The 23339-nt window shown below is 41.1% G+C and overlaps 1 protein-coding gene across 1 annotated transcript in view; it reads right to left on the minus strand.

The window, feature by feature from the left end:
* Nucleotides 1–16998, minus strand: part of LOC145394080 (tetratricopeptide repeat protein 39C-like) — a 36299-nt gene extending 19301 nt beyond the window's left edge. The window contains exons 1-9 of the mRNA XM_080268048.1: nucleotides 16923–16998; nucleotides 15568–15978; nucleotides 9749–9931; nucleotides 9130–9352; nucleotides 6535–6742; nucleotides 4092–4292; nucleotides 2163–2331; nucleotides 944–1142; nucleotides 427–545 (exon numbers count right to left, since the gene is read on the minus strand). Coding sequence (XP_080124174.1) covers nucleotides 427–545; nucleotides 944–1142; nucleotides 2163–2331; nucleotides 4092–4292; nucleotides 6535–6742; nucleotides 9130–9352; nucleotides 9749–9931; nucleotides 15568–15954 — 1689 coding nt within the window. The 5' untranslated portion in view covers nucleotides 15955–15978; nucleotides 16923–16998. The remainder of the gene's footprint in view (nucleotides 1–426; nucleotides 546–943; nucleotides 1143–2162; nucleotides 2332–4091; nucleotides 4293–6534; nucleotides 6743–9129; nucleotides 9353–9748; nucleotides 9932–15567; nucleotides 15979–16922) is intronic.
* Between the last annotated feature and the right edge of the window lie 6341 nt (nucleotides 16999–23339).

Here is a 23339-nt window from a genome sequence, read left to right on the forward strand (position 1 = left end):
ATGTTGTATCATTTATAAAGGCTCCAACATGCTTGCATGTGTCATCCTTGGTCACCTAACTGCAGTTCTCCACACTGCTCAATCTTTGGCAACCACCCTATTCAGTCCCTAAACCACACTATGACCTCGTGCCAGGTCTGTTTTGGTCTGCCTTTCGCATCCCTATCCTCAAGGTTCACAATTTTCACCTTCTGCACCAAACTGTCACCCTCTATCCTCTCAATATGCCCTTGGTTTGGGCGTGACAGAGGTACAAACAAACAATAAAAAATGCGGATCTTTTATACAGATAGATTCCTATCCTTAAGGAGTTAATGAATGTGTTTACTTGCTGTAAAGATTCCTCAAAGAAGAAAGGCTGATCACAGTCATAAAAGGGACAATTTCCTCTCTACACTGTCTCCTAAAAGTCTCTCCAAAACTGACCTTGAGGGAACGACGAAGGAGGAAGGCCTCAAGAGCATGGCTGGAGCGACGCACTAATGCTGGCACTTCTCGCATCCCACGCGCACACTCCTCTCCACGCCCACATGCACCCAGGCACACTGATGATCAAGATACGCAACACACAGTGCTTTAGTAAAATGTGTACAGTATTTGTATGACTACTACACTGATAAATAATGTAGTCCTGAAATATTTTATAACACACTTCTGCAAGTATTAAGTGGCTGGCTACCCTTTATCTGGGAGATATTAAAAAAAGTGTTAAGCAAACAAATCTCTTGATGCTCAACATCTAACTTAAGTAAACATACTTTAGTGTGGTATGACAACCCCCTCCTAAGCTGAAGAAAATCATTGGGTATTCAGTAAAATACAAATAAAACATCATAACCAAACTGAAAAGGTTAGCTTTTCTGACAAGCTAGCTAAAATTTAATCACCAGCCAAAAAAGCAACACCAACCCTAATTACTTTAAATATGTCATTAATCACTGACCAGCAGAGACGTAAGCATAAAAACTCTTGGACCAGCGCGACTCCTTCTTCAGACTTGCAAATGCCGCTTGTGCCTGCGTCCAGTTAAGCTGCAGCAGATGGCACCAGGCGACCTCATGCAATGCTAGAAGCTGCAGTTCCCTCTGTGGGGACACTTGCAGGGCCCCACGGTATGACCCCAGAGCACTTGATACATCACCCTTGCATTCCAGGCAGAGGAAAGTTAGGCTACTAGCTAGTTTGTGTAATGAAGAATCAACAATTATTGAGAAACAATCAGGAATCCCTGCACAAAAGCAATGACGGTAAATTAAAGTTTTAGAAATACTACACAGTACATCAAAATCTAATACATACAGCCACAACAATAAATAAAAATCTTCATATCAAGACAGGTATAAAAAATATATCTTCAGAATACTGCATTGGTTTGACCAGTTTTCTTACAATAACGTATGAATCCATAATCAATCAATGTACCTAAAATGAATAATTCCTCCTCTTCCTCCAAACATTACACTTTATAAAATCATACATAAACACACAGCCACTATAACCATCCCTAACCCCCCAGCCCCCTAAAATTCTCCATGAACCATCACAAGACATCCACCCCTTAAAAACAACCCTACCCAAGGAGGCATGAGTGAACTTAGTCATACTAAGATGCAGCCATCGCCCTCCCCTGTTTAAATACTGACACAAATTACAGCTCAAAAACAACCTGATATCCATACAGCTATGCAGCATTCCCACATCACAGCACAATAATTCACCTCATGTACCTCACTAGGCAGTCCTTCAAAATAACATAATGTCTCTGGGAGCACCAGGCTGAAGCAAAAAGTTTCCAGAAGTCCACAGGGTATGCATTAAGATGAGCCTGGGGTTGCAACAGCAGAGACATAAACAACCTTTCCACCCTTACCCTCATGAACCCTCTTTTCCATTCTCCTCATTTCTCCCTTCTCTTCACCTACTCTTTTTCTTCTTTCTCCTCACCTGATGCTCACTTCCTTTCTCCTTACATAAATATCCTTTCCCACTTACCCATTCCTCCTCTTTTTTCGCAAACTCTACTTGTCTTCTCTCCCTTCTCATCTACCCTTCACCTCCCTCCTCTTCTCTTCATTGACCCCTCTCCTCCCTTCTTATATACATATCCTTTCCTATCAACCTTTCCTTCCCTCAACTCCAGACTCCTCCCGACCCTAGCATACCTGGAGCCTATGAACTCGCCCACGGAAGAAGAGGAAAAGAGCTGAGTGTGAGTAGGTAGCCTGAGCCTCCTGCAGTAACAAGTGGGCTGCCTCAACCCCTGCCCGCACCTTACTGCCATCTAGTGCGAAGAATGGTCGAACAACCGTATGATACCACAGCAAGGTCAGCCTGTAAATGTATCAAGAAAAATAAAAGCAACACTATTTTAACCATTATAATACTGTGACGTGTTATACTGATTCATTCTTCCTACTTTCAAATGATTATATTCATCTTTGGAGATTTCTTGGTCTCCAGTTCGAAATCTCTCCAAAACTGAATAAAACCATCTGCAGGCAGCAGGAGTAAAATGAAGAATATGTGATTGGACTGAAGGGGTTAATAAACTACAATATTTCCATACAGTTTTTTTTATCACTTTCCCTCTCATGCTGTTGCTATCCCCTTCCTCTTTAAATTATAAAATTATGTGCCACCTGCACCACATTGCTACTCTTGACTAAGACATGTAGTAGTGTACCAGTTTTCACATCAATGAAAGCCACAACTCTAATCATATACAATTAATATCATGTAACTAATAATGACAAAACTAACAGGCAGAATATTCAAGTTAAACTGAAAATAACCACCCTTTATAAAAATACCTAGTCATACAAAAACATATTTTGATAAATTTGTTTATCATTTTCATTCATACCTATTTCTGGCAGTGTTTCAAGCTTGCATGGCTAAAGTCTTCTGTATCTGATGGCTGCTTTCTAAGCAGATCAGTCCAATCTCCTGCAGCATACTGGTCAAGTCTTTTAAATGTGAGATCCCTTTGCAGAACCTCATCCCAAGTTTCCTTAGTCTACTTACTGTGGCTGCAAGTTCCATATTCAGTTCTGTACAGTGATCAACCCAATTACTTTCACATAATTTATCCACATGTCCAAACTACCTCAGCTTAACTGTGCACATCACATCACTACGAGTACAACTCTGCATCAAAGCGTTTTCTTAAATCTGCACACTTTGTTCTGTTCTAATGTGGCATTACACATCAAAACTGTCATTCACATTTCAGGTTGCTCAAATCTGCAAACATCTTACTCTATTACAGCAAAACATCATGCTTCACACACACAAAGCAGACAGTTTCCCTTTCATAGGCAGATATTTCCATCCATCCATCACATTGTAAAATTGGGCAACAGCTCTCTAAAAGTAAACATAATGAAGCACAGTACTGTACCTGTATATCTAAAGCAAGTATTTTGTACAGAAAATACTTAAAAAAAAAAAAAAAAAAAAAAAAAAAAAAAAAGAGCCCCAATACCTGAACAAATGTATCTTACTGCGAGATTAAGGAAGACATAAAATAATGCAGGCTGTCATCAGTGCCCAGTAGATTTGGGTTACATCTCTATTCATTTAAGCCTTAAAAAGTTAATGCTCCATGAACATTAGTGACTCACCTGATCAACATTCCATCTTCTTGACTTTTCATGACTCTGCATCTTCAATCTCACTCAAATATATCCTTCCCACCACCATACTCATTTAATTCACTCTATCTGATCTTTAAGTTTAAAAATATCATTTTCTACCCTTTACAACAGACTTCCTGAGGCTCAATACTTACTTTTCTATTCAGTTTACAATCCCTCCAGACACTCCTTAACACTCCCATTTTCACTGCTCTCATTCTAGATACATACATAAAAGAACCCCAATCAAACTTCCAGAACCGCAAAGTAAGCCACATAAGCAGTTATCTGTCTATCTAACTATAGCCAGACGCCATAAGAAGTTTCACCATTACATAAACTAGGCTCACAGAAGCTCAGAAGGACACAACAAACACGAATACTGCATAACTTCTATTTATATAAAAAAAAAAAATAAAAAAAAAAACTACAAATACACACAACAAAAGGACTCACGTGGCAAGTGGTGCTCTCATGTCATGTGAGCGTCGAGCAAACATGAGCGCCGAGAGTCCTGCTAGTCGGTCACCTTGCAACCCAAGTACACTGACCACCCGCAGCAGTGATGGTGGCAACAGTGATGTGCACAGCTGGAACAACCCATACCCAAAGCTAACTGATGCCATCAGCCGAGACACCAGATCTGGAGGCAGTGGTCTGGTGGAAAAAGTTAGATGATGGATCTGAAGGTTGGAGATGGTTTAACCCCTTCAATCTTAAGACATATTCTTCATTTTATTCTTGCTCTCTTGAGCAAAAAAAAAAAAAAAAAAAAAAAAGCTTAGGAGAGACTTTTTAACGAGAGGGGTTGTATACTGCCTTCTTTAAACCCAGTACTATTAGGTTGTTCTCCTAAGTTATCAAGAAGTAGAAAGAATAAACCAACAGAATAAATCAATGGAGTGAAAGGGCTAAAATGAAAAAGAAAAACTGAAAGTATATATCAAATGACAGTACAAAAGAATGGTTTAAAGAATGATATAAGACCAAACTGGCTATAATCCACTGTATATAAAGTATGCAAAAAATAACTGAAAAGATGTAGGCTACATAAGAGTAAGAACAAACTCTTTATGTATCATGATCTCATACTTGTTAAGTCCTGTTACTGCCTGATGATTTTATTCAGCTTATGAGGAGCCTCTCTTAATAGATGTTGCTATTGTTGCCATTGCTCAACCCTGGTCCGTCTGGTCAAACAGACCAACAGACCACAGGGGCGTCCTACAGGTACAGTATGGTACATACCCCACATAGAGATGTGAAACTTCTTATGGAAGACAGCGCCTCACCAGGGTCAGAGCAGGTTCCTTCCCATGGTGAGGTACTACGGAAATACAAGGAGGTCTGGCTCCCAAGCAGACACTGCAGCTGCTCCACTGAAGGTGCAGAGCACCACCTAGTGTAGGCTCCTCATTAATGCCTAGCTTCTCTCAATAAAATAATTGGACATTACCCTTCAGGATGATGAAGTCTTTTACAGTATATGCTTTATATCTCATACTGCCAAACAATTCTATTAAGCTTGAGAGACAACCCTCGTACTGAAAGAACTGAAGAAATGGTGAGAGAGGATGAATGGTGTAGGCAGGATAGTGAGAAAAATTACAGATCAGTGAGGAAGGAATTGCTCTGGTACTGCTAGAAAAAATAATTAAATATATCACAATATTTAGGCATACATCCCCAATTGCTGCATAGTATGCTGTAAAGTAATCACGTTATATTAGTAGTTTTGTGTGTACTGTCCTTCTGGATTAATACAAAACTAGTTGACAGAGGGAAGGAGTGAATAACTGCACAGTACTTCACAAACATACATATGGTACATCTGGAACACCTTTCATTTACTTCACTCAACTATTTACCATGTCAAACCACATGCCCAGCATGAACCACATGTATTACACCACTTACAGTTCAGTTAGATACTACTTATCCTATCCAAGAAATGATGTCAGTTAATAAACATAATTACTAATTTAAATGAGTTACTTGAAAGGAGCATGTGCAGTGACATGGAGGGACAGGTTGACAAATGAAGAAGTGAAGGAACGTTGTGGGGTGGATGTGGATGTGGTTGAGAAGATTAGGAGAAATACATTGAGGTGGTTTGGACATGTGGAGAGAATGGAGAATGAAAGACTGACTAAGAAGGTGTATGTAGGTGAGGTGGAGGGAGGGAGAGGGAGGGGTAGACCAAGGATGAGGTGGAGGGATGGAGTTGAGAGGTATATGATGTGGGGGGGATGAGTTGGGGGGAGGGTAGTCAAATGGTGGGTGACAGAGCGACTTGGAGGTGCTTTGTCTATGGCCACCCTTTGCGGGATTAGGGCGTCGGGCTATAGATAGATAGATAGACTAATTTCAAAACTTCTGTCCAGGAAAAATGTTTATTTTGGGTGGCTTCTACTCAAGATAAATTATGAATGCTGAGATACATCATTGTACCACTACCTCAACATATCTGGGAAAGCTAAGCATACAAATACAGAGGAGGGCTGCCTGATGATAAAGAAAGGGAAATTTTGCAAAGAATTCTTTGACTGAGCTAATAATAATGATGAAAACATAACAATTCCAGTAGGTGTAAAAACAAAATTCAGCACTCCAAATATGCATAAGAATTCCACAAAATGAAAAATAAAGAATCCAACTTCAGTTGTTGAAATATCTAAATGAATACCTCACTACTTGAAAAAACTGAGAATATCACTTAAAACACATTAGCTATTAGTATATATGGATCCAACAATGGATACTGAACGATTCAATGCTCTACACCCAAAACTACCCACAAAATACACATTAGTATATTAATCCAAAACATATTTTAGCATTCATGGAGAACAAAGGGGTATTTTGTTTGAAGTAAATGCCAGTCTTTGTGAGGCCTTACTTCTTGGGTTGCTTATGGTTAGAGCTGAGAAGGAAACCCTTTAGATTAGGGACGGACTTGGAGAGAGGCAGTCTGGTGCTGGTAGCTGGTGTTGGTGGGTCAGTGGCAGGACCAGGCACTCCTTCAGCTCCAACTGACCAGGAACCGGGGCTCTTCAGCTCATCCCGGCTACCATGAAGTGACTGTGAGTAGTCACTGGATGGAGTGGCTAGCCAAGGGGTACAACAATGAAAGAAAGTAATTACGGTATGTCTTCAACATGTCACAATTTTTTACTTTTTATTTTATTTTATTTTTTTGCTACTACATCCACAGCACATTACACCTATTGAAGTTCAGTTGTTACTGATTAAATTGCCCATGTATATACTGTTGGACAAAGTTGTGATGTTTTATCACACACACACACACACACACACACACACACACACACACACACACACACACACACACACACACACACATATATATGGTATATATTTCATCTATCTGGACAATGACAACTCATTAACCAATCTGTTCCCAGTGTCTTTTAAGCATGACAGAACTAGGCATTTTCAAAAGTTAATAAAGTAATCTATCTATCTATTTATCTATTGCCAGACACCATAATCCCGTAAGGGGTGGCCATTTGACTATGAGTTATTAGTTTTATGGGGAGGGGCACAAACCCTCAACCAACCCACTTGTTGACACGTAGGAAGCACGTATGGTTTGGTTATATGGTTACCACCCAGCGTTGTAAATGGTTTCTTGGCTTACAGGAAACCATTTGGCTTGTCATTCAATGTAAAGCCACCTGTAAAGGAAAGAAAAGCAATAAGAAGTGACAGGAAAGATGAGAAAAATAGGAAGAGAGGAGGGCAGGCACAGAAAAAGAATGATAAAGGCTAAGAAAGAAGTAGGCAGCACTACATCAAGTGAGTGGATGATGGATGCCACCACCTATGATTTGATAAATTTAATTATACTGGATATGAGTGTGTTGTCCCTGATGACTGGCTGATGAGTGTGATTGTGTGTATAAGAGGAAGGGTGATGCCCTGGAAATTATAGAGACATAAGTCTTTTGGGCAATTAATGAAGGTTATGGAGAGAGTCCTAGAAGGGATGTCAAGGGAGAGAGTAAATACCGATGAGATGCCGTTTGGGTTTATGCCTGACAAAGGGACCACCGATGCCATATCCACTGTCTGACAGCTTCAGGAAAATATAGGAAAAAAAAGGCAGCTGTACAATACTTAGTTGCTGTTGATTTGGAGATGGCCTTTGACATAGTTCAAAGAGAAGTGGTAGAATGGACAATGAGAAAGCCTGGGATCGAGAAGTAGCTAGTTACACTGGTAATGGTTATGCATGTGGGTGCTCTCACCCAGGTGAGAGTGAATGGAGATTTGAGTGATGAGTTTTCTGTCAATGCTGGTGTGCATCAGGGGGCAGTCTTTAGACCCTTATTGTTTGTCATGGTGCTAGAAACTCTCTTGCATGACTTCAGAAATGAATTCCCATGAGGGATGTTGTATGCTAATGACTTGGTGCTGACTGCTGAGAATCAAAGTGAGGCAAAGGAAAGATTTAGGAAATAGAGAGGCAGAATGGGGCAGAAGGGATTTTTTTTTTTTTTTTCAAAGTTTAGGTCATGGCCCTTGACTCCCAATGCATCCTTACTGAATCCATGTTTTATCGATCTCGGTATATGATAAATCGTTATGCAATGAGTTTTCACTTGATGTAACCTCAATCGCATACCAAGGTGTGACTGCAATGCTTTAATTTAGCCAGATTTTTCTGCTTAGTTGGATAATGACGTAAGTAGGGTAATGTAGTGTTGGGTAAATGGGAGATTACTGTATTTCCTGATCCAGTTTGCTCTTCATCTGAAATAATACAGCTTGAAATGCTTTGTTCATTCAGTTAACCTGGTAATTCTGATTGCTTTTGTGGTGGATTTATCCTATCTATCTATCTATCTATCTATAGCCCGACGCCCTAATCCCGCAAAGGGTGGCCGCAGACAAAACGCCTCCAAGTCACTCTGTCACCCACCATTTGACTCCCCTCCCCCCAACTCACCCCCCCCTCCCTCATATACCTCTCAACTCCATCCCTCCACCTCATCCTCGGTCTACCCCTCCCTCTCCCTCCCTCCACTTCACCTACATACACCCTCTTAGTCAGTCTTTCATTCTCCATTCTCTCCACATGTCCAAACCACCTCAGTGTATTTCTCCTAATCTTTTCAACCACATCCACATCTACCCCACAACGTTCCTTCACTTCTTCATTCGTCAACCTGTCCCTCCACGTCACTCCACATGCTCCTCTCAAGTAACTCATTTCCACTGCTCTCACTCTTGACTTGTTCCCCTCTTGCAAGGTCCACGCCTCGCTTCCATACGTCAGGGTAGGGATCACAATACCATCATGCAGTGACTTCTTAACTTCCATACTCACCTCCCTATTTCTCATCACTGCTTTCAGTGTACCAACAACCTTTCTTCCCTGCTGTACCCTTTCACGTACTCCCCTTATTAAAATTCCAGCCATGATATTGGCTGGTAGGCTTGACCACTACTAACTCAATAAGGAACTGACCTGTCCCATCCTGCCCTGAAGATTCCTCATTATTGAAAGTTTGCCGGTAAAGCCTCTTGACCTTGGCATAGGAATGCTCATAAACTTTCCAGGCCTTACGCAGGGTCCATCCTCCTCGCACATATGAGCCCAATTCCTGCTGCAGGAAGGTCAAAATTGCCAGTAGCACCTGACAGTCAGCTAATGCCACCTGTTGTTCCAGTTGGCTTCCTGCCTCTTCATTCTGAAGGAGGAGAAACAAAATTACAAAAAGAGACTACTGTACAGAATTACATACAGAAATGAAGGGTTTTGAATGCACATTGTGCAATTTTCTAATTTTTCCAGATGTAACTGAAAAAGGCAAGACCATAGTCAGTGAGAGAAAAAAGAGGTAGCAATTAAGCAACTGTGTAAGGCCATGATACACAAATGTGAAGTCAAAGGAGTAGGTCCACATGTATGTGAGTGGCTGTTATTGTTTCTTCAGTTTTTAAAATAATCTTCCTTCCTTCCATTACTTTCTCTGCAGACATATTATATATACTGTACAACAAATTTCGTGTGTATAAACTTCACTGAATGAATAAACAAAAACTGGGATTGCATTAAACAATGCTCCACAACATCAATATATTACCTGGTCATGCGTATTCAGTGATGATGATGAAGACAGAGAGCCCATGACCATGTTCTTGACAGAGGAGAGCCACCCATTGCCACCCTCACCACTGCTGCCACCACCACCACACCGCTTCTCCATACTGCGCAGTGTGTCCATGCTGTGGCTCACCTTCTCCTCCTCAAAAGACATCACTGCATTCTGAATAACAACCAAATACATATGAAATGGAAAAAGATGAGAGTTTGTGAGATATACCGGTATATACTGCCAAAAATTATAATGAATGTTAACTTTTAACAGTCCTACAGCACCTAAGTATCAGCACTGTAGTCACGTACATCTTGGACAGATTTATCACTAAAATACTACTACATATTCCTTAAAACATTATACCTGTGCCTCATGGGATAAAAAAAAAAAATCTATAAATGGTCTATGGGATCACCCTGCAGAATCAGTAAGATAAATGAAATCCATCAAGTTCATAACATACACAGTATGACATTATTTTAGGCCACACCAGGAATGTACATGTAAACAGATCAGATACAGTACTGTAGTAGATATATGTTAGGGTGCACCAATTATTCAATATGATTTGCTAATGCAGTTGGGCACTAAATATTCTCACTACAAAATGTCTGCTCAGTAAGTCGAACATTTAGGCCCGCATTCATCTTTGTTTTGAACATAAACCCTACTTTAAAACTTTGATTACAACAAAATTCCAGATTACAGATATTCACAATGAAGTCTGAGTTGCCCAGGTGCTTAACCCATGGTTTAGTTGATCAGCAGTTTAAACTGCCTTGAGGGGATGGACTGACGTGAGATCAAGGTTGTCAAAGGTCAATGTGAATCAAGACTGCTTTCCACAGATTTCTGCAGACTGAAGAGTTTGTGAAGGAGACTATTTGTGACAAGTGTGAAAATGTTAAAGTGTCTTACACACACACACACAGGTTGCCTACATATATATATATATATATATATATATATATATATATATATATATATATACTGTATATATATATATATATATATATATATATACTGTATATATATATATATATATATATATATATATATATATATATATATATATATATATATATACAGTATATATATCTATATATATATATACTGTATATATATATATATATATATATTTATGTAGTATATATAGCTATATATTACAGTAATCCCTCGATTATCCATATGTCCATTAGCCTAACAATCCATTATCCCGAAGCTATGATTTGGCTGTTTGAAATAGTTATTCATACATTTTTCCATTTTATCCGGACAAAATGCTTGCGTTCGGGTGGAAATTATGGCCAAGCGAACATTTCTGCCTGGCAGGGCAAGTATTTTCATGTCACTGCAGGGTATGGATGGCCCTGCAGTGGTGACTGCTTGTCAGTGGCTGATGGGTCTGCTTGACCATGGTAACTGCATGGCTGTGGTTTATAGATCTACATGACCAGATAAAGTAGTGTAAAAAAAACAAAAAAAACAGGAATAAGTGTTGTATGATGTACTGTAGCTGGTGGCCTTTTACAATGGCTTTCAAAGTTAGGGTATGTATGAAGGTGGGATGGGAGAAGTCCATTATCCAGACGGAGCTACCATCCTGACGTGTCTTTGGCTCTATTTTGTTGGAAAATCGAGAGATTACTGTAATTTCATCTAATCGAGACTCTGCTGTATGTCCCAGTAGTTTCTACTTTATAAACATGATCAGTGAATTCATATGTGGCAGAAGTATACGAAACTGACAGGTGTACAAGCAAATGTTATAAACCGCAAGTGTAAATGTTCTTATGCACCCTAAAATGCTATGAAACCTATTACTTGTACAGTATTGCATTATTCGTGATTGGTCATGATTTTATTAAAATTCACTTGTTATTATGAGATTTCATTATATATACTGGAGTATTTTGCCAAATTACCGCACTAGCTGAGATGGAAGTGACTTCTCTTCTCCTTTTAAGGTTGGTTTTCCTGCAACATTCAATTAATCTGATTTCTACGCTGACTGGGTAAACATAGTCAGCCTAAAAACCATGATGATTGTCTGCGATCACCATATCTGAATGCTTGCCTCAGTCTGATGTTTAAGTGCTAGACTACATTACTCAACCTAAGATTATCTGTGATACAGTCCAGTGACTTGAATATGACTACTGTATGCCCTAGGCAAATATCTGGGATTGAATAATCCCCAATATTTTTTTTTTTTTTTATGTGTTCGATTCTGGGCAAGGGCTTCACAGCCTGCCCCCAAGGCCCAGTAGTCCTCCTACATATCATACACCTCAGCATGTCACCACTTTTGGCGCTAACACCCACCGTCCATATTGAATACATGCTAGGGCTGTCTCATACAGGACTGGTGTACTGGTATTAGCAGGGGTATTTCCCAAGACAAAGGTTAGGCTAATTGATCTATAATTACCTGGCATATCTCTACTGCCCTTTTTATATATAGGAGTCACGTTAGCTAGTCTCCAGTCTGCTGGAACCTTTCCTTGTTGTAAGGACTTGTTAAAGATAGATGTTAGAGGACTGCATATTGCATCCACCACATTTTTCAGTATTTTAGGGTAGAAATTGTCTTGGCCGGGAGTCTTATTACTGTTCATCTTATTAAGTTTATAGCTTTCTTCATTACTGCTAATATACATATTACATAGTGCATTTTGGATTGACATTTGTTGCTCTTCGATGGTGTCATTGGCGTCTACTGTGAAAACTGAACTGAAAAACTTATTTAAAGTAGGGGCAATTTCCTTATCGTACGAGATAAGAGCACCCTCGTCGCTGATAAGTGGACCAATGCCCGCCTTGAGTCTCTTACTGACATTAATGTATCCATAAAAAAGCTTAGGATCCGTAAAGGTTGTTTTTGCAATATCAGTTTCATACTGTCGTTTAGCTGTTCTAATAAGTTTTTTAACTGGAAAGAGAGATAGAGGATATTCTGACGGCGGCTGGACTGATAACCGTAAAACACGACGATATTGGATATTCTGCAGCTTGGCATCAGAAAACATTCTCATCAACTCTAACGCATATGATATCCTGAAACAAGACATATTGGACATTGTGAAACGTGACATTATTTGTTATTCTGAACCATCTGATTATCTGTAAAAGAAAAATCATATTTTGCTAAACGTGCCTCATAGCATTTTCTGAAACAGGTCACCGGCCACTCCCAGGCACACCCAGCCTGCCCTCAGACACACCCAGGCCACTCCCAGGCACACCCAGCCTGCCCTCAGACACACCCAGGTCACTCCCAGGCACACCCAGGCTGCCCTCAGACACACCCAGGCCACTCCCAGCCACACCCAGCCTGCCCTAAGACACCCCCAGGCCACTCCCAGCCACACCCAGGCTGCCCTTAGACACACCCAGGCACACCAGCCTGCCCTCAGACACCCCCAGGCCACTCCCAGCCACACCCAGGCTGCCCTCAGACACACCCAGGCACACCCAGCCTGCCCTCAGACACCCCCAGGCCACTCCCAGGCACACCCAGGCTGCCCTCAGACACATCCAGGCCACTCCCAGGCACACCCAGCCTGCCCTCAGACACACCCACCCTACCCTCAGACACACCCAGGCCACTCCCAGGCACACCCAGCCTGCCCTCAGACATACCCAGGCCACTCCCAGCCACACCCAGCCTGCCCTCAGACATACCCAGGCCACTCCCAGCCACACCCAGCCTGCCCTCAGACACACCCAGGCCACCCCCAGCCACACCCAGCCTGCCCTCAGACACACCCAGGCCACTCCCAGGCACACCCAGCCTGCCCTCAGACACACCCAGGCCACTCCCAGGCACACCCAGCCTGCCCTCAGACACACCCAGTCACACCCAGCCTGCCCTCAGACACACCCGGGCCACTCCCAGTCACAGCCAGCCTGCCCTCAGACACACCCAGGCCACCTTCAGGCACAACCAGGCCACACCAGGGATCAGTATTTAGCATAACTCCAATATATCATACACCTCTACATGTCACCACTTTTGGCACTAACACCCACCGTCCATATTGAATACATGCTAGGGCTGTCTCATACAGGACTGGTGTACTGGTATTAGCAGGGGTATTTTTATGACAAGTCGGCAGGTCTTCTGGTAGATTGGTAAAGTCTGCTTTACGTGAAATTCAAATCCTTAAACTGTTCCTTGCCCCAGCGGGGATTTGAACTTGGGTCTGGTAGGACTGCAGGCCACCTGAATTACAGAAGCCTCAAATCTGAGGTTTAATACATTGTTCTAAATTTGGGCCCAAAAGTTTTCAATTTCATGCATTAAAATAAAGTATGCACAGCCATCATAAAACCATTCTGGGAAAATACCATAAGTAACATCTGTTTAAATTACCCAGCTGCACTGTCCACCTGCATAAAATGCCAATATCATCCCCCCTATCTATCTTTCTAGCTATCTATCTATTGCTAGACACTTCTATCCTGTAAGGGGTAGCCACTAACAAATCGCCTCCATGTCACCCTGCCATTTCACTTACCTCTTCCCAGCTCACACCTTCTTCTCTCATATACCTCTCTGCTCCATCCCTCCATCTCATCCTTTGCCTGCCCCTTCCTCTCCCCCCCTCCACCTCACTCACATGCACTCTCCTTGCTAGTCTCTTGCTCCCCATCCTCTTCACATGGCTAAAACACCTCAGTGTATTTCTCCTAAATCATTCTATCACATCCACATCCACATTACAAAGCTCCTTCACTTCCTCATCTGTCGGTCTGTCTCTCCATGTAACTCCACATGCTCCTCACAAATAACTCATTTCCACTGCTCTCACTCTTGACTTGTGTCCTTCCAACAAGCTGAAGTTAGGATGATTTATGTATATTAGTCATTTTATCATCATCATCATTCTAACATGAAAAATCAACTGTATTAAGAAATTACACTTTGGAAAGAATAGTCGTCATCTTCATCATCATCATCATCCAGACCTTCTTTCCCATCCTAGGGCAGGGTGAGGAGTAGCAATGTCCAGGCACCCTGTTTGCTCACTACAATGGGCCACGTTTTTATTCGCTCATCATTCAAGCCCCTGGAATCCTGGCCCTATCTGATATGCCAAAAACATTCACCACATTCTGCAGCTGCACATAAACGTATCCAATTGAGTCAATCCAGACGCTGTCATGTTAAAAAAGGGTGCCAAATCCCTGATCATGCAATTCTCACAACATTCATCCAGCCAGTTCAATCTCTTGTCAGTCCCCTAGCCTCACCGACTTCCATACCTCTCTTCCTCACAACCTCATCCACCATATCTCTCCACATTCTCCTTGGCCAATCTTGCCTCCTCCCTCTTTCAAATTTGCTCAGATATACGTTTTTCACCACTCTATTGTTATCCATTTTCTCCACACGACCATACAATTTCAGTACACTTGCTTCGATCCTGATGTCCACAGACTTCCTCACTCCGCATCTTTCACGAATCACATTATTTCATATCCTATCCACTCTTTTTGTACTCCACATACATTCCTCAGCAGACTCATCTCCACTGCTCTCACTCTTGACTTTTCATTTTCATGCCACACCATAATCTCACATCTATATGTTAAAGTTGGCATTAACACTCCTTCATGTAAGCCTCGCAGTCACCTTTCTACATATATCTCTTTACACAAGTCATTTGCATTTGGTAAAGAATGAAACAAATCTCGCCACAGAGTTCTCTGTTTGACGTGCCCTGTTTTCTTAAAAACCAGTATGGACTCATGACAAACACAAAAAACATGACATAAAGAGAACAAATGTAGGGACATACCATGAAAGTGAGGTAGCAGTAGCCCATAGCCATGTGGATGCTGTCTTGAATGTGTGAGCGGAACAACTCCTCAGCCTCTGTGAAACGGTTATTTAACATCAGCTGTATCCCATCTCTTGCCAGCCTTGGATACTCTTCTGGGCCCAAACTTTGCCCATGTGCTGGACCTCCATCACCACTCTCCTCTCCCCTTGTACTATCATCTCCACAGCATTTTTCTCCATCTCTACTTGTGCCGTCTTCAAAATTTCCTTGCTCAATCCCATCTTCCTCTTCTCTCATGTTCCCTCTTCCCTCATCTTCTCCTCCTCCCATTTCTTCTTCATTTCTGGCTCTTGTGTCTGCTTCCTCCCCACCAGTTCTGCTGCCACCCCCCGATGAGCACATGTCCTGTGTCAGCCCATCACACCTCTGCAGGAAAAATATGCAATTACAGTAAGTCCTCACTATAACGGACTAATTGGGGCCCAAGCCATTCCGAAAAACGCAAAATTCCGATAAAAGCAACATCCGGATTTCCTCCTGCTAACCTGGACTTTTTCCAATATATCAGACATTAGTTCAGATCTCATTAACAGTTTTTAAACTGTTTTGACTACCACTGCAGTACTGTACTGTGTTATAACTTCACTACATTAATCAAATGACATAGTATATATAATAATACTGTACTGTATAGTGATAAACATGTCTTTTATTTACCTTATTGTGGTAAACATACCTGAAGTGGTTAGGCAGTCTGGACTGCTTCTGGCTTTATCGGACTTTTTCCGATATATAGGAATTTAGTCATGTAGCTCCTCGAGTCCGATGAAAGCGAATTCCGGTCTATTGAAGTCCGATATATTGAGGTTTTATTGTACAATAAAATACATTCATTCATCACCCAAGCCTTTTTCTGCATCATCAGGGGCATAGAGGCCAAGCTAGAGTACTCAGTCTTTTGGACATAAACCTTATAGATTCAATCTGGTTAGAGGATCTTAAACCATTAAACTACCAGGCATCATTTTATTACATGGTTACCACCCTGCATAGTACATGGTTTTCTGGTTTACAAGAAGCCACTTGGCTTGTCACTTAGTCAAGACACCTGAAGATGGCACCGCAATGAGTGAGCAGATGGGGGTGCTGGTGGGCACCCCGACTTACCACACACCAGGCTTGTGGATCCACTATATAGTACTAGGACTGTAAATTTGTCATTCATGGGTTCATGCATCAACTATTCAAAACAGTCACATCTTCAAGTTAATAACTGGTCCTTGACTTCTGTTGCTCGCCATCTACAGGGTTCAGGCACATACCAGAGGCATTCCCACGAATAAAAAACATTTATCTTTACGGTAGCCTACCTATTTTTGCAAACCAGCCTGGCCACATGATTGTAGTGAGTGTGGCACCCAGACCCAGTGGTGTACTCTGGAGCAAACCTGGCTGGAGGAGAAAAAGTCTTATCTGTAAAAATTGGAGGATATAATTAACAATGTAACAGAACTCACAACGATGAAGTGTCAGCAGTAACTGGACGTCAGTAAGAGATAACTGAACCAATGTCTATTTTACTGTGTCTCAGGAAGAATCTATTGGTTATTCCATGCTAATGTGTTTTAGAAAGGCAGAGTAACAGGAGTAGGGGGAAAAGAACTGAAATATAGTCAAGCTGACTACTTTGGATTAATTAGAGATCCTCATGATAGCCTCTCATGCTCAGGAAGGCTGCAAAACAAAGCAGATTTTGAATGTGCAATATGTAATGGACAGCATACAGAAGGAAAGAAGCAGGAAAGGATTAATCTTGCTGGAGAGTTTCTTAAGTGTGTGGAGGAGTTTCTGTTATTTGAGAGACATGATACAGTATGTGTTGGAGGTGGGGCTACAGCTAGCTTCGTAGCAACAGTAAAAGAGTGGTTGGGAGAAAAGTAGGGAACTGTTGTCTCTACTGACACTGAGAGGGCTCTCTCTCTGTGATATGGGGCCCTTATAAGCAGCATGCATTATGAACGTAATGCTGAGTGGTAGTAAAACTTGGGCAGTAAAGGAGGAGGACATTTATAGGCTCAAAAATACAGAGGAGAATGATCAGATGCATGTGTAGTGCATCCTTGAATGACAGGCCTGGGAGGGGGAGGGGATCAGAACTGTGAATGCGAAGTTGAAAGGGGGGATGAGATTTAAATGTACTAGTGATGTGATGAGAATGGGTAGATTGAGATGGTATAGACATGTGGAGAGGATGGAGAATGACAACTGGGTGTGGAGGGTGAGGTATGAACACTGAAGATGGAGTTGCTAGAGACGACCAAAAAAGACTTGGGACTACTTCATACAGTGTGACCTTGGTGATAAGGGACTGAATACAGAGACTGCTAGAGATCAAGAAGCCCGGAGAGCTGCCATCGGGTGACTGAGGCTGATGCATGCAGGCATGTTGGAGCCTTTATACTGAATATGAAACAAAAATGAAACGACAAGTAAAATTCAGAAACATGAAAAGGAAATCACAAATGTAGCTATCATTAAGGTGTCCACCAAAAACAGACCACAGCCCAACTCATTCATCGCATCCTCTCTGGCTGCATCTCAAACAAAACCATCCACACTAATGTACATCACATGAGGGAGTTACGGTACTCTTACAAAATCAATGGGATAAAGCCATTTCACTGATTGCTAAGTCTGAAAATGAGTGCAATCTTTATCATGTGGATTGCTACATAGACAGTAGCTACTTCATCCAACCACTTCTATTTTTTGCCGTTACATTTGGCTCATCATCATCAATACTTCACTTTCTCAAACATTCAATTAACATATCAGTCCATCTCCGCATTCTATGCCTCACCTTATCTTCAGTCTGACACAGATACCAGTACACTAGGCTATATGGTATCCTATACATTACTTCATCTTATCTACTGGTACTCTATAAGTTATTATAAGAAGCAGTCTATCCTATGGCACTCTGATCAATATATAGTACTTCCCTCCTACCCAGTATTTTCTTGTTCAAAGACTTCTATCCCCATACATATGAAATCTCTTTTCATGGTTCTCACTTTACACCTTAAACACTCATGCCACACCAATCTATGATTTGTACTGTACTGTCATGTAGCCTCTACACTTAGTTTCCTGTTCTGTATCAAGAACCTTATCAACTGTACCGTTTTTGCAGTGCTAATCTACGTTTCTGTTCCTTTCCACACAATTCTCTGCTTTCTGTCCCTGTACTTTCTTCCATCACTTCATGTCTTTCTCAAATCTATCTATCTATCTACAGTACTGCCAAAAGCCACAATCCCGTAAGGGGTGGCTTTGAGTTATTTTTTTTATGAGGAGGGGCACTAACCCTCCGCCAACCCACTTGCTGACACGTAGGGAGCACGTATGGTTTGGTTATATGGTTACCACCCAGCACCGTAAATGGTTTCCTGGCTTGCAGGGCACTGTTTGGCTTGTCACTCAATGTAAAGCCACCTGTAAAGGAATGAAAAGCAATAAGAAGTGACAGGATAGATGGGAGAAATAGGAAGAGAGGAGGACAGACAGAAAAAGAATGATAAAGGCTAAGGAAGAACAAATCACAACCCTATATTTTACAGTGCTCAGGGAGTGTTGCCTCTCCTGACGTTGAGAGGGCTCTTCTCCCATGTTATGGGGTCCTTAGATGTGGCATGTGTTAGAAGGATACTGCTGTACAGTAGTGAGACTGGGCAGTAAGGGCAGAGGATATTCGTAAGCTCAAACATACTAAAATGATGCTGATTAGATGGATACGTAGTGTGTCCTTGACGGTGAGATCTGGGGGGCAACTTACAGAATACCATATATTGTGATATGGTTCACTGACTGCTTTATTACACTAAGCACTAAAGAGAGCACTAAGTATGAAAAACTGAAAATGGAGTGGAATATACATGTACCTCAAGCTCTGGTAGGTCTACTGTAAAATGAATAGCCCTATGTGTCAGTGAATCCAATATCTTCTCCAATCACTTCATTTCACACACATTTCATACTAGCATGACTGGCTACCGCAGAAAACGAGCACGCGTGAGGTGAAGGTGGGCTGTCAACCATGACATTCCAACCAGGCATATCCACAACGTCCCACGAACATCCCCGCTCACTATATTGACGAGGTTGCCAGTTGAATTACACGGCATCTGGTTAATCGAATGTGACTATACTCGCCTGTGAATTAGTGCGGAGGTGTGGTGGACGTGGAAGGTGTTACTGGGGACGAGGGATGGGGGTGTGTTCTGAAGTTGTGGTGGGTCGTCTGCTTGGCTTACAACACGCTATTTGCACCCATGAATGTGCACCCACCTCACCAGTACAGTTATTCGCACAACTGTTTGCACGTATATCAATGGCAAGAATGTTATTTGCACCCGAACTCTTAAATGTCAACAACATTTATTATATACCCTATCAGTTATTAATCTAAATTTCTTATTAGCTGGTAAGAGAACCATGAATAATGTTATACAATTTGATTTTTTTCTGTTGCTTGTTTTGCGTTATTAGAAGTACGTAATAATAAGAATGTAATAAAGTAATGGATGTTGTGATATATAATCATTATAGTTAAATAGCAATATGTAATAGCTGCAAAATTTTATCATGATATAATAGTGTACCTTTTCATTTTCTATAATCTCTTGAGCATCAGAGAAAACGATAAATCAAAGCGGCATGGGAGTATTATTGCTGCCAGTATATCATGCGAATAGTATTGCAGCATCGTACGGAATTTCATGTCGTTACGTAATATATATATATATATATATATATATATATATATATACAGAAGCTATAACTTAATAACTGAATTTAGGCTACATAACTGGAAACAAGCAGGAAAAATCAGGTATGTCCCTTGATATAATAAAAAAGAAAAAAGTACTGGGAGTAGGATCAATGAAACTTTCTGTATTTGTATTTTAAAACAGTGAACGAAGCGCTTAAAAATAATCGCCAGTAACTTTTCAAGAATACGCATCCCAAGTCAGTCTTTTACATCACTACACCACAAACATGGAACTTTATAGAACATCCGAAATTCATTATCTACTCAGAATTCCCACTTTTTTTGTGTGTGTAAAAAAAAAAAAGCAGAGCAGCAACACTCTTCGTAAAACTGTGTATGCGTTTTTGCGGGAGGTTCCAGAGAACATATTCGTATAGATTTTACTGTTATATGCTTGCCGACGCTGTTGAAAACAACAAATACATTTTCATATTCCTGATGCAAGAACAGTATGGAATGAAAAACAGGTAAATAAAAGGAGGACGCAAATTTTGCGTAATGCGAATTTTACGAGCTATGCGGAGCAAACACAGCGACAGTGGGAGTGGTGTTGTCAGCATTCGGGTGTCTTTACGCAGGTGGACTTGTGGTAGCTCATTAGTATTGGGGTTTGATTAGATAAGAATCGTGTTAAGTGCTCATTAGAACATGGACTTGTTTAATAATATGTGGCCATCGTGCTTTGTTGGTGCTCAGGCGATTGTTAACGTTGAGAGTGTTCACATGGCATAGAAGCGAGGCGTCTGCCCGGGCAAGGTAAGTAATCAAATGAAATTTTGCCCCTGGTACTTGCCAGTTGTTTTTCACTTGTAGTGTGTAAACAGCTTACCGTGTTTAATATCTTATTTTATTTTGTCTATATACTCGTATGCGTGCTGAGTTTGAACGACGTTAAATATAGTATTGTTTCCATTTTTAATGTGCTGTTGAAAACAAAAAGGTAATAGGAAACATAGGACAACCTCTTAAAAAAAATGCTACGTATTTATTGATTCAGTGACTTTGAAAAGGTGTACAGAAGTAAGTTTTCGAGCAAGAAGATGATCCATCAATAAACAAGGAAAACATGATTACATAGTGATAAGTTGGGATAAGTTTGGTTAGGTTAGCATAGAATAGGTTAGGTTAGGTTTAGAATAAGACAGTACTACGGCTGTACACCATTTCTGTAGCAGTGTTGTGACCGGCATCATATTCTAGTGTTACAACTCAGTATTCAAGATGGAGAGATTGTAATTTTAGGCCAAGTTAATGTGAGAAGGGTATATTGATGTGCGTGAGATCGGAAGGCATGGGGAATATTTCGAGGTGGTGATCAAGTGGCAGGGAACTGAGTTGCTAACCTAAAGAATGACAGATCGATGCTGGATGAGGAAAGTGTTTGGTGATTCGAATGACAGTAATTCTGTATGATCTTCCACAAGACCCACCAACATACGGTACTTAAACACCGCTGCTATACTCTTTTTATTCCAGTCTAAAACTGCCATCTCTCGATTTTGAACGCTGGGCTACAACAACAAATATGATGTAAGTCACGAAGAAGTGCTGTGGAGAGGATGTAGGCCTACAGTACAGCCAGTGTATTTTTTTTTTCTCCCACTGAGCTACGTGAAATATGTTGCAAAATGATGAAAAAAAGATTCATGGAGTTTAGGTGTACGGCACTGTAGTCGTTGCACCTTAACTTGGCCCAGATTTTTGTCCTTTTCCGATTTACAGTATTTCTCATAGCTTAGTGGCAGAATATGATAATGCTACCAGTCTGCATCCTTTCCATATTAATTCTTTGTGACCAGCATCGTATTCAAGTGTTGATTTATTGTTACAGCTCAGCCTTAAAGATGGAGAGACGGCAGTTTTGGGCCAAGTTAAAGCGAAAAGAGTAAACATACGTAACTAAACTCTGGTACAATTTTGATGCGGTTGGGCTTGCAAGATGATGTCACTGGCAGGTAACTGGTCATGCAGGTGGGCAGTGTGGCGGCTCCCATGCGCTGGCCAGGTGTGCAGTGAGGTGTGCTGAGATGTGATGATGATGGGTGGGGTGGGTGTGGTCACGTTGAGAGAGGGATGCAGAGATGGAGGGTGTCGTATGTGGGGGAGGAGGGGTGAATGTTGTCGTGTGTGTGTGTGTGTGTGTGTGTTATTATAGGTAACGTATAACACAATTCCCATCCATTCTTCCATTCCAAAAACTCAGCTTTGTTTCTTACACCTTATATGCTGCTGTCCTTGTTTTATTTTTTATTTATTTATTTATTTTTATTTTAGCTCGTAACCTACTGTAGATAGTTCTCCGTAACTCACAACCCAGGTTTCACTCCCATGCGAGAGCTTCGGCAGCAAAGAACTTTCACGGAGGGTCCTCTTGTCTCCTGGAATAATCATACTAACCATCAGTTACTATAAAGTATTGCGATTTTGCAGCTTCTATGTATTTTGTTAACAAATAATGTGCTGGGATACTATCATGATAATTCTTAATGGAAAGAATATGTTTTTCAGCTTCAATGTCGTTTTGTCTTTCCAAAATCACAACACAGGATACTGTATAGTGTATTATCAGCGGTGACACTTTATGCTAGTGGTGGGTGCATCAGTACCACAGTACTGTATTAATACTTCCGATACCAGTTATTTCGAAGTATTGAAAACGATGGCTAGGTATCGATTACTAAGAGTACTAAAAAAAAAAAAAGTTTGATAAACGATCTCTCTCTCTCTCTCTCTCTCTCTCTCTCTCTCTCTCTCTCTCTCTCTCTCTCTCTCTCTCTCTCTCTCTCTAGCTTATGGTAGACGTCTCTAGGCGAATGGGTTAACGAAGGCCAAATTTGACTTCTCCATTTCAAACAGTTTTCTCCTCAGTTAAATACAATAATTCCGAGGCTGCAAGAATAAGATTTTACAAAACCTCCCCATAGTGCAGGCGTTAAGCCACTAGCTGTATTTCCTC

This window comes from Coenobita brevimanus, chromosome 26 (genome assembly GCF_032717465.1).
Source record: "Coenobita brevimanus isolate Jiangsu-jjx chromosome 26, ASM3271746v2, whole genome shotgun sequence".
NCBI lineage: Eukaryota > Metazoa > Arthropoda > Malacostraca > Decapoda > Coenobitidae > Coenobita > Coenobita brevimanus.